General features: G+C 34.0%; 2 protein-coding genes across 2 annotated transcripts in view; one reads left to right on the top strand and one right to left on the bottom strand.

The window, feature by feature from the left end:
- LOC111057231 (COP9 signalosome complex subunit 2) overlaps nt 1-12,833 on the top strand; it is a 38,093-nt gene extending 25,260 nt beyond the window's left edge. The window contains exons 6-9 of the mRNA XM_039421056.1: nt 4,819-4,957; nt 10,543-10,733; nt 11,836-11,977; nt 12,222-12,833. Of these exons, the coding sequence (XP_039276990.1) occupies nt 4,819-4,957; nt 10,543-10,733; nt 11,836-11,977; nt 12,222-12,366 (617 nt within the window). The 3' untranslated portion in view covers nt 12,367-12,833. The remainder of the gene's footprint in view (nt 1-4,818; nt 4,958-10,542; nt 10,734-11,835; nt 11,978-12,221) is intronic.
- A 1,249-nt stretch (nt 12,834-14,082) lies between these two features.
- Nucleotides 14,083-16,204, bottom strand: LOC111057236 (inosine-5'-monophosphate dehydrogenase). The gene has a single exon (XM_022344669.2). The coding sequence runs from the start codon at nt 16,015-16,017 to the stop codon at nt 14,458-14,460; it is 1,560 nt and encodes a 519-aa protein (XP_022200361.2). The 5' UTR covers nt 16,018-16,204; the 3' UTR covers nt 14,083-14,457.
- Between the last annotated feature and the right edge of the window lie 24 nt (nt 16,205-16,228).

Genomic DNA, 16,228 nt, shown 5'->3' with positions numbered 1-16,228 from the left:
GCATTTTTCGTGATAAGTTTCTAAAATAATTCCTGCGTATAGTGAAAACAAGTTGGATATTCATCATGCGTATCCAAGTTCAAATTTGTAGAAAACCCAATCATTTTACTAAAGAGCTTATTCATAATATGTAAACACTCTATTGAGGAATATTATTTCTTTGTCGTTTGAGAAACTGGGGAATAATTCTTGTAAGCATTTCTTTTACATGGATAATTTGGCTGTAGGATAATTCGACTGTTTGCCCCATCAAATCAAATCAAATAATTTTTATTTTGCATCAAAACAAATACAACATATTATAGTACAAGTTCCTTCTCTTGAGTATAATAACATACTGTAATTTAAAACTAAAAATATATATATAATAAGAGAAGAGGAAAAAAAACAAACTTATGATTTTCACAGAGCAAAATAAAATTACTACTAACAAAAAAGAACAAAGTCTTTTGCCCGCTAGTAGGAGCTGACAACACTGCTAATTTTTATCAAAATGTACTTTCACACACGCAGACACACACACTCTCACACATGCAAATGGGAATCAATTTGAACTTTACCATACAATTCAATAATAAATAGTCACAACCAACAACTAATTCTTGATTAAACTATTCATTCCATGGTAATAAAACAAGGCTTAGATTGCTCAAGCATAGATGTCATTATGAAGAGAAAAGCAAAAAATAATAAACACTTGCTTTAAAAATAACACACAGACTGTCAACAAGGAAAAATAAATTCCTCACTTGAAAGTAAGTCATTACAACAACAGTATCACAGTACAGACAAAATTGTGAAAAATTGCAATAATAATAATATCAAATTAAACACAAGGTTGTATAAAAAAAGAACCTAATTAATGAGTACGCAAAAATATTAAAGTTCATTAACACCACTGAGATGGTGTTTATTTATAGACAAAGTCGTAGAACTCATCAATGAGTACAACAAATAAAAAATAAATTAATAAAGGTAAAAAAAAAGTATTATAGTTTATTAAACATCATTAAATCTTCAAATGACAAATTCAAAAGCCATTTCTTTACTTTCACTTTGAATTGTGTCAAAGAATTGATTCTCCTTATGTCAGTAGGGAGCAAGTTGTAATATTTGCATCCTAAAAATACAAAACTCTTTTTATACCTGGTACAATAAGGCCTTGGTGTTGCTAGCAACTCTCTTGTTCTTTGCCGTGTTACCACTTCACCCATTGGATGAGTTTCAGGCGCAATCCCCATATTTCGGTTCCCAATCATTTTAAAGAACAACGACAGCACGTTTGCAGAACTTGCTAAATTTTGAAATAAGGGAACTAGTGAATCCTTCTTTTAACACCACAAATGATGCGTATTATGGCTTTCTTTAGAATTACAACTGGATTATAGTGACAAGCATATATGTTGACATCCAGCAAGATAATCCATAATCTAGTTTTGAGTGAAAAAATGCAGAATACAATTGACGGAGAATATATCTAGGTAAGAATTGTTGAAGATTATAAAATTTCCTAATTAAAAAAAGAAGTCTCCATTTCAAATTTGTTATGTGATTTGTCCAAATTAATCTGTCATCCAAAGTCATACCAAGATACTTCAAGGAATTAGCTTGATTTAATACTATTACAATTACATGACTCTGCTTGACAATCTATCTCGTAATACTTTAAAGGGACTGACAATTCAAAAACCGTTGATAGGGAGAAATTAATGAAGTTAGTTTTAGAAGCATTTAACACTATTTTGTTCCCATCAAACCAGAGTCTCAAATTGTTCAAGTCTGACTGTATCATTGTTTGTAATTCATTTATACTATTAGCTGAATAGGCCAGTGCAGTATCGTCAGCAAATGATGTTACAGATCCATGAAAATTAAATGAGAATAAGTCATTTATATATATACTAAAAATAAGAGAGGCCCCAGGACTGAACCCTGAGGGACTCCACAGTTGCTGTTTACAACCAATTCACTATTAATACCATTTATACTAACACATTGGCTCCTATTCTCTAAATAAGATTTAAACCACTTTAAGGGGATTCCACGAACCCCAGACATGAACAACTTATTTATCAATATATCATGATCAACAGTGTCAAAAGCTTTTTAATATCAAGGAAGAGCCCTGAAACTTTCATCTTACCACGAGTATTCAAACTATTATAAATATTTGTCATAAAGTGATTCAGCGCAATTTCAGTACTCAAACCCTGTTGAAAGCCGAATTGGCCACTGTAGAAGAATTTGTTAACATTGAAGAAATCTACAATTCTCTTCTTTACTAGTTTCTCTAGTATTTTAGAAAAAACTGAAAGCAAACTGAGACCATCCCATGGTCTTTTAGCTGGGAAGCTTAAAGTATGGTGTCCTAGGAAAAGTATTGAACACTGTTAAAAGCTACTTAGGATAGCAGGCAGGCAGGTAGTCTCACGCGAGGGAGCCTCTTCAGGCATCAGATATTAGTGCACGGTGTGCCACATGGTTCGGTGTTTGGTCCCCTGCTCTTCATCCTGCTCATGAACGACTTTCCAGACAGCCTGGGCTCCATTCTCTTTGCGTATGACACCACACTGAATGAAACTTTGAACAGGTCAGCTGAGCAACTGAATGTCACCAAGACCTGGTTTATTGCGAACATGATGAAGCTAAACGTGAAGAAAACTAAATTTCTGGTCTGTTCCCTCAAGAGGACTGCAGTGGAGGCTGAGCCTGTTAGGTTTCTCGGCTTCTGGATTGATAACAAGTAACAAGCTGAGGTGGTGTCATCTTGTGGCTGAGGTATGCAAGAGATTGTCCACAGTGATATACCTCCTCAGGAAGCTGAGATACATTGTCAGTAGTGAATACCTTGTCTCAGCATATCATGCGATGTTCCACAGCCACATCATGTGTGGACTTCTATTGTGGGGGCTTACACCTTCTAATCATAATGTGCTACTGCTTCAAAAGCAGGCAATTATGGTCATTACTTTCGCGGGTCAATATTGTCATAGGGTCATAGGGACTATTGTAGGCCGCTCTTTAAAGATCTCAAGATTCTCACCATACACAGCCAGTACATCTTGACAATGTACTCCTTGATCCATGTCAGAGATAATCTGCAGAGGCTGGTGAGAAGAGATGAGATTCACACCCACAACACTCGCCATGCAACAGATCTTGAGGTTCCTCGCAGCAGGCTGGCTAGTACATAGAGATGCTTCCCATCAGCTGCAATAAATTTTTCAACAGACTCTCAATGGTAGTAGAAAATGCTCCACGCGCAAGATTTTGCTCTCTCTCTCTCTCTCTCTCGTCAGACAGAAATTGATCAATAGACCAATTTATTCATTGGCTGAACTGACCGATGTGCCTATTTTTTAGAGTATTTTTAACTTTGACAGTCTTTCTGGTATCCCAGACAGTCAAGGACGACGACATCAAGTATCAAGTAAGTAGGTTTCATTGGATCTTATTCAAATTAAAAAAAAAAAAAACACTTTTCTGTCGCTTCAAAATCTTGAGCCGCCATTTTGAATCAAACTTCTTTTTTTTAAATGGGAAGGTTGAGGTTGTCAAATGATACATACTTTCGATACAGAATTTCAAGAGAAAATCGATGGTGAAAACCACACATCGATATCTCGAACCGTTTCAAAGTTATGCACATTCAAAGATACTAATAAATTGTACAGATATTAAATAAATGAGTAGCCTATATTAAAAATCTGACAGATCAAACTTTTTTTGTTCTAAGTGTTAAATATGTGAGTAGAAGTTGCTGTAAGTAGGCTATTTACTAACACTTAAGAAAGTGAAATTTGTTAGGTTTGATTTTTTTTAGATTTTTTAATAGGTTACTGTACTCATTTACTTCATTTTTGTATGACTTTTTAGTATCTTCAAACGTGAATAACTCTGAAATGGCTTGAGATATCGATGTGCGGTTTTCGCTATTCATTTTCTCTTTAAATTCTGTGTCGAAATCATGTATCATGTGACGACCATACTTACTTACTTACTGCCATGGCCATACATATCTAAGTGGATATTTAGCCGCACCAACAAAGCCCCTCCACCTCTCTCGATTCTCCGCGTCCTCCTCGGTTGCTCCGATTCTCTCCATATCGGCCTTCACTTGACTCCACCATTTCCGTCTTTTTCTCGGTCGTCGTCCTTCCGGATTCTTTCCAACACTTGAAACATATCCTTCAAGTCAAACAACCTTCCCATCAAAAAAATGAAGTTGGATTCAAAATGGTGGTTCCAATATGGCGGAGCAAAATTTTGAAACGATAGAATAGTAGTTTTCTTAATTCGAATAGGAGCCCCAATGAAATCTGCTGCCATATTATCCTTGTAAAAGAAATATCAAGCTGTTTCCATGATTTTCACAAACTCTTTATGTCAAGTAGGTGTATTATTTACAATTTTGCTTTTGCTGTCCAGAAAACCTCTGACTTGGGCGTGTATTGATGAGAGGAATGATCAGTGTTAGAAGAAATAATTGTAATCGTACTAGTTATTCATTATGTGTGAAGTTATGCTATTATAGCAAGGATCACATAATTATATTTATACTAGACTGCAATACAATTATTATTTTAATATGTTAATTATGTCTTTACCAGGGAAATTATATTTCTATTCAATCTGATTTTATACAGTACAACAATCTTATAATCTTATGAACTCGATTGTGTACAAGATTGTACATGCAGATTGTACTGTTCCTACTGTCTAATCTAAATTGTGTTTTTGAATGTTGAAAATTCTGTTATAGTTTTGTTGGATATTTTAGTAAACTAATTAATTTCTGTTTGAAATTTTCATTTTCAGAATGTGGTGGAAAAATGCACCTTCGAGAAGGGGAGTTTGAAAAAGCACACACAGATTTCTTTGAAGCTTTCAAGAATTATGATGAGTCTGGAAGTCCAAGGAGAACAACATGCTTGAAGTACTTAGTTCTAGCCAACATGTGAGTTTTTATTACACTACCTATTTCTATTTAATTTCTCAGCAGCATGAATCAATTAATTGCTTTTAATTCTCATAAATAACATATACATTTTTCTTCATTACTTGTAAACTAGTAGTTCTGTGAACAGTAGACCTCACGCAGTATTCTCATCCACAAGTACCAGATGTAAACTGTTTTAAATGTTAACAAACTCAGTTCACGTTTGAATTTGTATTCCATATGATATAATTAATCCAGTTCCGTGATGATCTTTCTATCTGATGAAAATTATTTTTTTAGAATCAAAAATATTATAATTTCTCCAGCATTATTTAGTTCATTTGTTTATTCTTATTCACCTATTAAATTAGTTTTTTCGAATGTGAGAATATTGATACTGATGGGCACGCATAATAATACCATGACTGCAAAACAAAATATTGAAACCAAAGACCTTAAAGCTGCGATTAGACCAAATTGATTTAAAAAATGTTAATAACTCAATCCTTTTAGATTATATTATATTGAACATAACTTATCATACACATGATGAACATATGTGTTTGTCAACTTCCGCTCAATCTAATAGAATCTATAAGGATTAAGTTATAACCATTTTGTTAATAACTTTGGTGTAAACCCAGCTTAAAGATGCATAGGTACCTCTTTAATGTCTTTGATTGAAACTATAATAGACCTTATACAAATACAGTAATAGACTGGCTTCTCCACACATCTGTGTAATCACTTGTCAGCTGATTTATGATGAATAATTCTATAGTCTGATTTTTACTTTCCTTGCCCTAAGGAAAGTATTGCTTTCCGAAAAAAATAAGGTATCCCAATTTCCAAATTTCTATACGTTTCAAGGTCCCCTGAGTCCAAAAAAGTGGTTTTTGGGTATTGGTCTGTATGTGTGTGTATGAGTGTATGTGCGTCTGTGTACACGATATCTCATCTCCCAATTAACGGAATAACTTGAAATTCGGAACTTGAGGTCCTTACACTATAAGGATCCGACACGAACAATTTCGATCAAATGCAATACAAGATGGCGACTAAAATGGCAAAAATGTTGTCAAAAACAGGGTTTTTTGCGATTTTCTCAAAAACGGCTCAAACGATTTTAATCAAACTTATACCTGATATAGTAATTGATAAGCTCTATCAACTTCCACGAGTGCCATATCTGTAAAAATTTCAGGAGCTCCGCCCCATCTATGCAAAGTTTGATTTTAGATTTCCAATTGTCAGGTCTCACATATAATTTAAACGAAAAATTTTGAGTGGAAAAGATTGAGCATGAAAATCTCTACAATTAATGTTCAGTAACATTTTCACCTAAAATTTAAAATAAGCTTGAAATTTGAGAAAATGTGATTATTCAATTGCAAACTGTTGGCAACTATTAATAGAACTAACTATTGATTCTATTAAACTAGTATAATAGAACAATAATCTTGATCAAATGTAATTCAAGATGGCGGCTAAAATGGCGAAAATGTTGTCAAAAACAGGGTCTCGAAAACGGCTCCAGCGATTTTGATCAAATTCATACCTAAAAAAGTCATTTTTAAGTTCTATCTTCTATCTATCTAAAATGACGAAAATGTTGTCAAAAACAGGGTTTTTCGCGATTTCATCGAAAATGGCTCCAACGATTTTGATTAAATTCATACCTAAAATTGTCATTGATAAGCTATATCAACTGCCACAAGTCCCATATCTGTGAAAATTTCAGGAGTTTCGCCCCATCTATGCAAAGTTCGATTTTAGATTCCCAATTTATTATCAGGCTTCAGATACAATTGAAACAAAAAATTTCAAGTGGAAAAGATTGAGCATAAAAATCTTTACAATTAATGTTCAGTAACATTTTCACCTAAAATTGAAAATAAGCTCGGAATTCGAGAAAATAATATTATTCAATTGCAATCATTCACTATGAAGAGATAGCAGACTTCGTGTGTCTTCAGCGCTATTGTCCTGTCACCAGCTGGCTCAGATCTTAGAATAGTAGACTTGAGATGCGCGGTAACACTAGCGTTAGTTGACCAATTTTCATAACGGCAAGGAAAGTTGTGTGAGTGCGCCACTCCAGATTTTTACTCTAATATTGGCGTATGAAGGAGGCTCCTTTTTACTTTCCTTGCCCTACTACCATAGGTAAGGAAAGTATTGCTTTCCAAAAAAAATTAAGGTACCCCAATTTCAAGTTTTCTATACGTTTCAAGGTCCCCTGAGTCCAAAAACATGATTTTTGGGTATTGGTCTGTGTGTGTGTATGTGTGTGTGTGTGTATGTGTGTGTGTGTGTATGTCTGTGAACACGATAACTCCATTCCTAATTAACCGATCGACTTGAAATTTTAAACTTAAGGTCCCTATACCATGAGGACCCGACAATAAGAAATTCAATAAAATTCAATTCAAGATGGCGGAAAAAATGGCGGATATTTACTAAAAAACCATGTTTTTCACGTTTTTCTCGAAAATGGCTCTAACGATTTTCTTCAAATTTATATCATGGATAGCTATTTATAAGCCCTATCAACTAGCATAAGTCTCATTTCTGGGAAAATTTCAGGAGCTCCGTAATATTCTTGAGAAAAATGGCGGAAAATGACTAAAAAACCATGTTTTTCACGGTTTTCTCGAAAACGGCTCCAACGATTTTCTTCAAATTTATACCATGGATAGCTATTTTTAAGCCCTATCAACTAGCATAAGTTTCATTTCTGGGAAAATTTCTGGAGCTCCGTAATATTCTTGAGAAAAATGGCGGATATTGACTAAAAATCCATGTTTTTCACCGTTTTCTCGAAAACTGCTCTAACGATTTACTTCAAATTCATACCATGGATAGATATTCATAAGCACTATCAACTGGCATGAGTCTCATTTCTGGGAAAATTCCATGAGCTCCGTAATATTCTTGAGAAAAATGGCGGATAATGACCAAAAACCAGGTTTTTCACGGTTTTCTCGAAAACGGCTCTAACGATTTTCTTCAAATTCAAGCCATGGGTAGCTATTCATAAGTCCTATCAAATGACATGAGTTTTTTCCTTGGAAAATTGCAGGAGCTCCGTAATATTCTTGAGAAAAATGGCGGATAATTACTAAAAAAACCATGTTTTTCACGATTTTTTCAAAATAACTTGACCGATTTTTTTCAAATTCATACTCTGTATAGTTATTTATCAGCTCTATTAACTGGCATGAGTCTCCTTTCTGGGAAACTAATGGGGGGTCCACCCCATCCTTGAGATTTCACTCCAGATTTTTACTCTAATATTGGCGTATGAAGGAGGCTCCTTTTTCCTTTTATATTATTCTTGAAATGCAAAATTTCCAAAAACCTTGTATATACGTCGACGCGCAATTTAAAAAGGAACATACCTGTCAAATTTCATGAAAATCTATTACCGCGTTTCGCCGTAAATGCGCAATATATAAATATATAAACATTAAGAGAAATGCCAAACCGTCGACTTGAATCTTAGACCTCACTTCGTTCGGTCAAAAAAAACTTTTCAGTGAATTAATACACACAAATGAGTCGAACCGAGAAGAATGAGCTCTAGTTTGAGAATATAAGAGCATTGTGTCAAAAGTTATGAGTGTTTGAAATTTTGATCATTGAGGTGTCCTTATATAAGCCTCCCCACTAGAAAATCTGAAATTAAGTGCATCTAACGGGCGATTATGATAGAACATAGCCTTTTTATAACAATGATCCAAAATATTGATTTGGTCGGTTAGGAAGTCCAAGTTATTTCAATAGAAAATTTGTATTTTGGCTTTAGGGCCATTTTCAAGAAAAAAAAACAAGATATCTGAGGAATCAATTTCAGAATTAATTGTACTCTCACGTTATATGTGATTTTCAACTTTACTCCTTGTATAGAGTAAAAGTAGTGAGTTTCCAGAATTTTAAAAAATACCCCTTTTTTGAAAATCTGTAGCTCAAAAACTAGAAATCGTAGAATCTGCGCGACCACTCAATCTATTGGAAACTTTATTGTCTTAATATTGTAAAAAGTGATTTTATTCGAAAAACCCCGAAGTTTTTGAATTAAAACGAAAAAAGTTGAAAAAAGTCCCAAAACTACAACGAAAAACTGGCCTGAACAAGTTCAATCCAGAAAATTTGTTTTACATTATTTTACTTATGTTACATTGATTTTTCTTATTTTCCCTTACGGAAAATTACTAAGTGAGTACATGATTGTAGTTTATGTATTTGTAATAGTGTGATATTGACAGGGTATTATTGTAGTTGTTTTTGTGTTTCTTATATTGTTTTTTAGGTTTTTGAACTGAAATGAACTTTGATTCTAACTGTATGTTGAACCCTGCGTTTTTAGTGTGAGAATTGACTCTGTCTTGTTTGAATTTGCTAACTTGTTGCTTAGCTGTCAAAATTAAAGCAATTTTCGTGCATTTTCCAAGTGGTTTCAATTTCATGTCGAAAAAGCCACTGTATTTGAAAATTGTACGAGCATTGACCTTTTTGCAGCTTTGGCTTTTCCACTGGAAGTTATGCTCAACGCTCGTGGAGGGGGAATAATTTTCAGTGAAAAGGCACAGTTGGAATTGAGACGTAACTGGGAAAACATGTAACGGTGTGCGAGCCTCGGTCCTCTGATTGGGCCCATTTCCCATTCAGAGGGACAAATTGTTATGTTTCAGTTATCAGTAATTTTTATCTAGTTGAATAGGGAACCAAATTTTATAGAGTTAGTAGGAGTAGAATCAGGAAATTATCTGTGAGTGTGAGTTTAAGTATAGTGAGTTTTATTAAAGCGTATGTGAGTGTTTCTGAAGAGTCCAAGTTTAAATATTGTTAAAATGGTGAGTGCCAAACTTTTGTTGTTTTTCTTATTAAGCTCAAAATTTAGTTTCATACAATGACCGAGGCCCAAATTTGAATGCAGCAAGTTAGCAGGTTCCCAAAATGTATAGATTAAAAAAAAAAATTGAGTATGTCTTCTTGACCTGAATCGATTGCTGAATAACTTTGTTCTGTTTGAAAATTCGACATGTTACCTGACTTTTATTAATTCGTTCTATTTACTTAGATTTTAATAAACCTGAAGTTAAATTTTAAAAGTATTTTCATTGAAGTTCCTGGCTCGTAGTTACTGTAGTTGCTAGAATAGGTGACAATGATGATAATCTGTGCATTTGAATGAACGAATCCACTAAAAGCTCCTAACCAATCAAGGATTCAAATACCGGTAGATGGATTGATAGCAGTAAACTTTAGCAAATATTATAGAAGAGAAGGAACACCACCACTCCGTGTACATTGGTGGCCAGCGGTGGTATAGTCTGCAAGAATGACTATCGAACCACATGTATTCTTATATATTTCATATTTTGGAAGGTTAACTCAATAGAGACAAATATGTCACCGGTTACAGAAATGATTTCAGGTGGGGGTAGTGTTAGATACCTCCTCCAATTATTACAATGATGTCAGGTGTGGTGTAGGGTTGAAAATACATCCACCAGTTACATATTATTTTTTTTTAGTAAAACTAAAAAAATGACAAAAAAGAATTATAGTTGTTAATAATATTGTTGTATTTTGTGCAGGTTGATGAAATCTGGTATAAATCCTTTTGATTCACAAGAAGCAAAACCGTACAGGAAAGATCCAGAGATTCTAGCGATGACGAATCTTGTTTCGTCTTACCAGAATAATGACATCAATGAATTCGAAACGATACTGAAAGAACAGCGAAAGAATATCATGGATGATCCTTTCATCCGGGAACACATAGAAGGCAAGTGTTTATTAGATATTATCAATATAAGTATTATTGAGGATAGAGAACTGTTCAAATTGTATCGTCAACTTGAACCAACAGCCTATATTATTAATTTTCACTTCACTGAGACTTAACAGTTTCAATTGTGAATCCTTATATCATGATAATCAATTATTTTGTTTACTAGAGAAACTTTATTGAAGGTGTTGAATTTTATGAATTTGTTCATTTTTTATAGGAACCTTTGCATCACCTGTATGTTGAAACTGTATAATGTTTCACTTCGGTGAAAATAGTGTTTAATATATTCTTAAATTACAGAAAATTCACTTTTCAATAGTATATTTTAATTCAATTATTATATTTTATACTATGTTCATACTCAGGTTTTTATAGTATGTACAATTTATTCATAAGATATTAGAAAGGTGCGTTATGTAACGACGGAACAAGTAAAATCAAAGCTTACCAAAATACAGCTCATAGTTGGATTCCCGTATATCAATGGCAGTGAAAATGACCGGCACAGTGAAAATATAACTTCCATGAGTTCTAATTGGGCGGCTGGTCCCACTCAGCACGGCCGAGCGAGTATGGATAGCCCCATTAGTACTTATGGGTATAATATTCTCACTGTACCGGTCACTTTCACCACTACCTCCGTAAACAAAGCCGTAGTGCATTCGTGTGGTGTCAGCACAAGTAGGGCTCCTACACCAATAAAAACACTAGCTGATATAGATCAGCTGAAATCAACGAATTTTTATTGGTGTGTTTTAGAGCTGATGTCACACGAGTGCACTACGCTTTGTTTACGGAGGCAAGTGCTTTCACTGATTTAATCATTATCACTGTGTTAATCAAGCTTAATTCGGTGTTGCTCAATGTTATTGCAGCCTCTCTTTCTGGTAGGAAAAAATACTGAGCAACTTTGTTCCTTGTTCTCTCTTTAAGCAGCTGAAGAACATCGTACAGCTCATGTTTTCAGGCTCAGGCAGTCTGTTCTCCTTGCCAGCTTTGATCATATCACTAATGTTTCTCTTTATTGTAATTCATGAAGTAGTTTAAACTAAAATTACAAAATTATTATTAATGAAGTTGATCCATTTTTTTTCAGACCTTTTACGAAACATCAGGACACAAGTACTCATCAAACTAATCAAACCGTACACAAGGATTCATATACCGTTCATTTCGAAAGAATTGAACATAGACGCCTGCGAAGTGGAAAGTCTATTAGTGTCTTGCATTTTGGATAGGTTAGTATTACTGAAACTGAAAATTAATTACACATTTTTTACAATAAGGTATTTCAATGATTAAGTATATTATTTTGATAAAAAAATTGATATATTTCAAGGTTTAGTGGTTCCATTCTTGTATCAGTGATTTGTCATGAAGATGCTTACAACTGAAAAAGAACAACAATAATTTTCCAAATAAATGTATATATAATAATCAAATTGAATGATTAGAGAATAATACTGTATTGTAATGTTTCAGTACGGTTCGGGGAAGGATAGACCAAGTGAACCAAGTATTGGAACTGGACAAAGGAAACGTAACAGGTGGCCGATACAGTGCTCTGGACAAGTGGACCACTCAGCTCTCTTCGTTGCACATTGCTGTTGTCAATAAAATGGTCTAACACATTGTCATCACGATGAAAATAATTTTACAAACAATTCGTTGTCGAGTAAATGAACGAAAATTAATGCATCTTAATTGATTGAATTTAAAATTGATATTTTGATAATTATTTATTATTGTTCAACTAAAATTTTGATTTAATCCAGTTCATTTACTGACTACTGAATGCTGTTTTCAAAATTCTCCATTTCAAAGTGTGTGCACAAAGAGAGCGGTCAGGCGTTCCGAGTTCCAGTTGTCTAACAAGGGTTTATAGATTATTTATACCCTCCTAAGACTGCTCTCTGTATGCACACACACTTGAACAGTTTTATAGATTATTTATACCCGTCAAATTAATACTTTATAGATATTGTTTCCTTCTTGAACGGTAAATGGAATAAGTTTCAAGTTCACGTAAACTTCATAAGTTTGAGTAATGAGAATAATTCATTATGATTTAAATAAATTTTTATGCTAAAATGATTTTTGAAATTTTTGTGTTCAATTTTACCAATTCTCCATTTTATAGTAAGCATATTTTTTTAATAGGAAACTGGCCTTCACGAGTCGAGTGTCATACCAGTGATTGACCTAGGCTGTTCGGTACACTTTTTATTATTAAAATTGGATAATATTTTTCAATATAATTGTTAACATCATTATAAGATTGAGAAAAAGTGGCAACTGAAATTTTTAAGTGTTCTAATAAGCGAGTTATGGGTTGTTGAAGTGCTAACTCTCCAGATTCCGTTTTCTTTCCAGATCATAAACGGTTTCGACTATATTATTAGAACTTAAAAATTAAAAAAATGTATCTTTCCAAACTAAAGCATTTTATTCCCCATATCGTTCATAAATAAAAAAGTAACATTTTTGTAAATTCAATAACTTGTTTATTTTGGCATTAATCGAAAAAATACGCATATTAGAACAAAGCCATGATATACTGAATGTATTAAAAAAACTTCGATGTAAATTTCGAAACCGTTCATGATCTGAAAAGAAAACGGAGTTTAGCACTTCAACAACCCATAACTCGCTTATCAGACAGACCACTTTGATATTTCAGTTGCCACTTTTTCTCACTCTTATAATGATCTTAACAATTATATTGAAAAAGATTATCCAATTTAAATACAAATTAAAAGGTGTACCAAACAGCTTCAATCATTAAGTTTTACTCTATTTTAAATTATTTTGCCTAGTATTACTATATTTAAATTCATAAAACTACACTCAGTCAATTCAATCGAAATTACTACAATGCTGTTTATCTGCTGTTTAGCACTTCAACAACCCATAACTCGCTTATCAGACAGACCACTTTAATATTTCAGTTGCCACTTTTTCTCACTCTTATAATGATCTTAACAATTATATTGAAAAAGATTATCCAATTTAAATACAAATTAAAAGGTGTACCAAACAGCTTCAATCATTAAGTTTTACTCTATTTTAAATTATTTTGCCTAGTATTACTATATTTAAATTCATAAAACTACACTCAGTCAATTCAATCGAAATTACTACAATGCTGTTTATCTTTCCTTGGAAAGGTATGCCAAGGATGTCTCAAATATTTAATCTTAACTTTTTTTTCTGCAATAATCTATTCCAACTTTTGATAAAAAAGGGGGATTCTAATAATTTATTCTCATATTTCATTTATAGCCAAAAAAAAATATTTCAACTAATAATCAAGGTAGTAACTTTTATTCTAATTAATAAAAACGGCACTTTCAATCAACAATTATTTTATTATGCTATTGACAATTGCACAAAATCCAAGCTATAATTGAGAGGTTGATAATCCATATGATAATCTTGAGTAATTATTGTGGATCTAAAAAATGACGATTGAGTTAAAACTACTGTAGTCCACTATTTGAGAAGTGACAGTGAATCATCATGGGCCTGCTTAGTAAGAGTATGTGAATGTCAAAAAACTCATCTAAATGTTCTCAAATATCTATTTTATAATTTTTGTCAAGATAAACAAAAGTAAAATTGTATTGAAAATGGAAGGAAAATTTTTATTATAAAACTTACTGCCTCACGACAAGCGGTGAATTGATTGTGATTAGCAGTTGGGGAAATTTACTGAATGCTAATACAATCTTTTCTCATAAGAAAACAGACTGTGCACTCCTCCCTCAGATTGAGCGGAATGAGTTCGCTTTTCAAATTTCAATTCTCCTGAATACATGGATGAGCGTAGATTTGACAAGCAACGGGAGCCGATGTCTTGACAACTGTGCTGAAGTCCACACTGAAGGTAAGGCAGAAATTGCAAAACTGAGCCCTTGTCAACAATGGAGCCGCTCACACCTTGAGCAACTTTCAGTTTGTCAGCTTCGTTATGAAAATATCTATCCATAGCAGAGCCCTTGGCATCCTTCCGGTTCATAGCATCCAGACTTCCCATGCCTCTATACTTCTTCAGTCGAACTCCATCTGAGAAAAAGTAGTCGCCAGGAGCTTCCGATGTGCCAGCCAACATTGAACCCATCATCACTGTTGAGGCGCCAAGTGCCAGAGCTTTGACTATGTGGCCAACCGACTGGATTCCACCATCGGCGATGCACGGGACTCCGAACCGACGAGCATATTCAGCCACTTTGTAGACTGCAGTAGCTTGAGCTCTACCAACTGCCATCACTTCCTGAGTAATACATATAGAACCACTACCCATACCCACTCGTAATCCATCAGCTCCTGCATCAATCAGATTCTTAGCTTGTGCAGCAGTCACTACATTACCAGCAATTACTTGCAGATTGGGATAACCACTCTTGATGTGTTTGATCATTTCTATTTGATAGATAGAGTTTCCTTGAGAAGAATCTAATACAATGACATCGACACCAGCGGCGACAAGAAGTTTCAACCGTTCCTTATCATCAGCTCTGGTTCCAATAGCAGCTCCAACTAGCAACTGTTTATCTTCATCTTTAGAAGCATTCGGATAGTTTCTAGACTTTTTCAGATCAGTTCGAGCAATCAATGCAACCAGTTCTCCATTATCATTAACAATAGGAAGTTTTCCCTTTTTCGACTTTTCTAAAATACTGTTTGCCTCTTCCAAAGTAACTTCCGAATTTGCAGAAACGATATCTTCTACTTTAGTCATGATAGAGTCTAGTTTCACATTTTTATCCTGCTTATCTTCTAGAAAATCAATGTCCCGGGATGTGACAATTCCAACTAAACGGCCACCTAGTTTGCCATTATGTGTAACTGGAAATCCACTAAAACCATGCTCTTCTTTCAACTTGATCACATCCAATAATGTGTTATCAGGACTGATGACAACCGGAGCTCTGATGAACCCATGCTTGTAGTTTTTCACTTTGTGTACTTCATTGGCCTGGTAAACTGGACTGCAATTGTGATGAATGATGCCAATACCTCCGCTTAGTGCCATAGCAATAGCCATATTGGATTCGGTAACTGTATCCATGGGACTTGAAACCAAAGGAGTTTGTAAAGAAATTTTTTTAGTTAGCGCTGATGTCAAGCTCACTTCATCGGCAGTAAAATTGATAAATCCCGGCAAAATAATAAAATCATTGTAGGTTAATCCTTCGCCGTTTCCGAAAAGTGTTGCTCCGCTGAGACCATCTTGAGGAAAGGTAGCTGCATCACCACAATTTGTATGATTTTCCATAGTAATAAGCCAACCAAAGCAATAACACAATATATAGAAACTAAAAACAAAATGCCACACTTACAGAAACAAAATGCTACACTAAATTATAGAAACAAAAAACAAAATGCCAACAAATGGAAATTCTATCTCATGGTATTTACAGGTTATGTCACAGGTAGGTTATGTAACTCCTTGACGATCAACTTATTTCCACTGAACTCTATACTAA

This window comes from Nilaparvata lugens, chromosome 2 (genome assembly GCF_014356525.2).
Source record: "Nilaparvata lugens isolate BPH chromosome 2, ASM1435652v1, whole genome shotgun sequence".
Taxonomy (NCBI): domain Eukaryota; kingdom Metazoa; phylum Arthropoda; class Insecta; order Hemiptera; family Delphacidae; genus Nilaparvata; species Nilaparvata lugens.
This window is presented reverse-complemented; position numbering and strand designations above follow the sequence as displayed.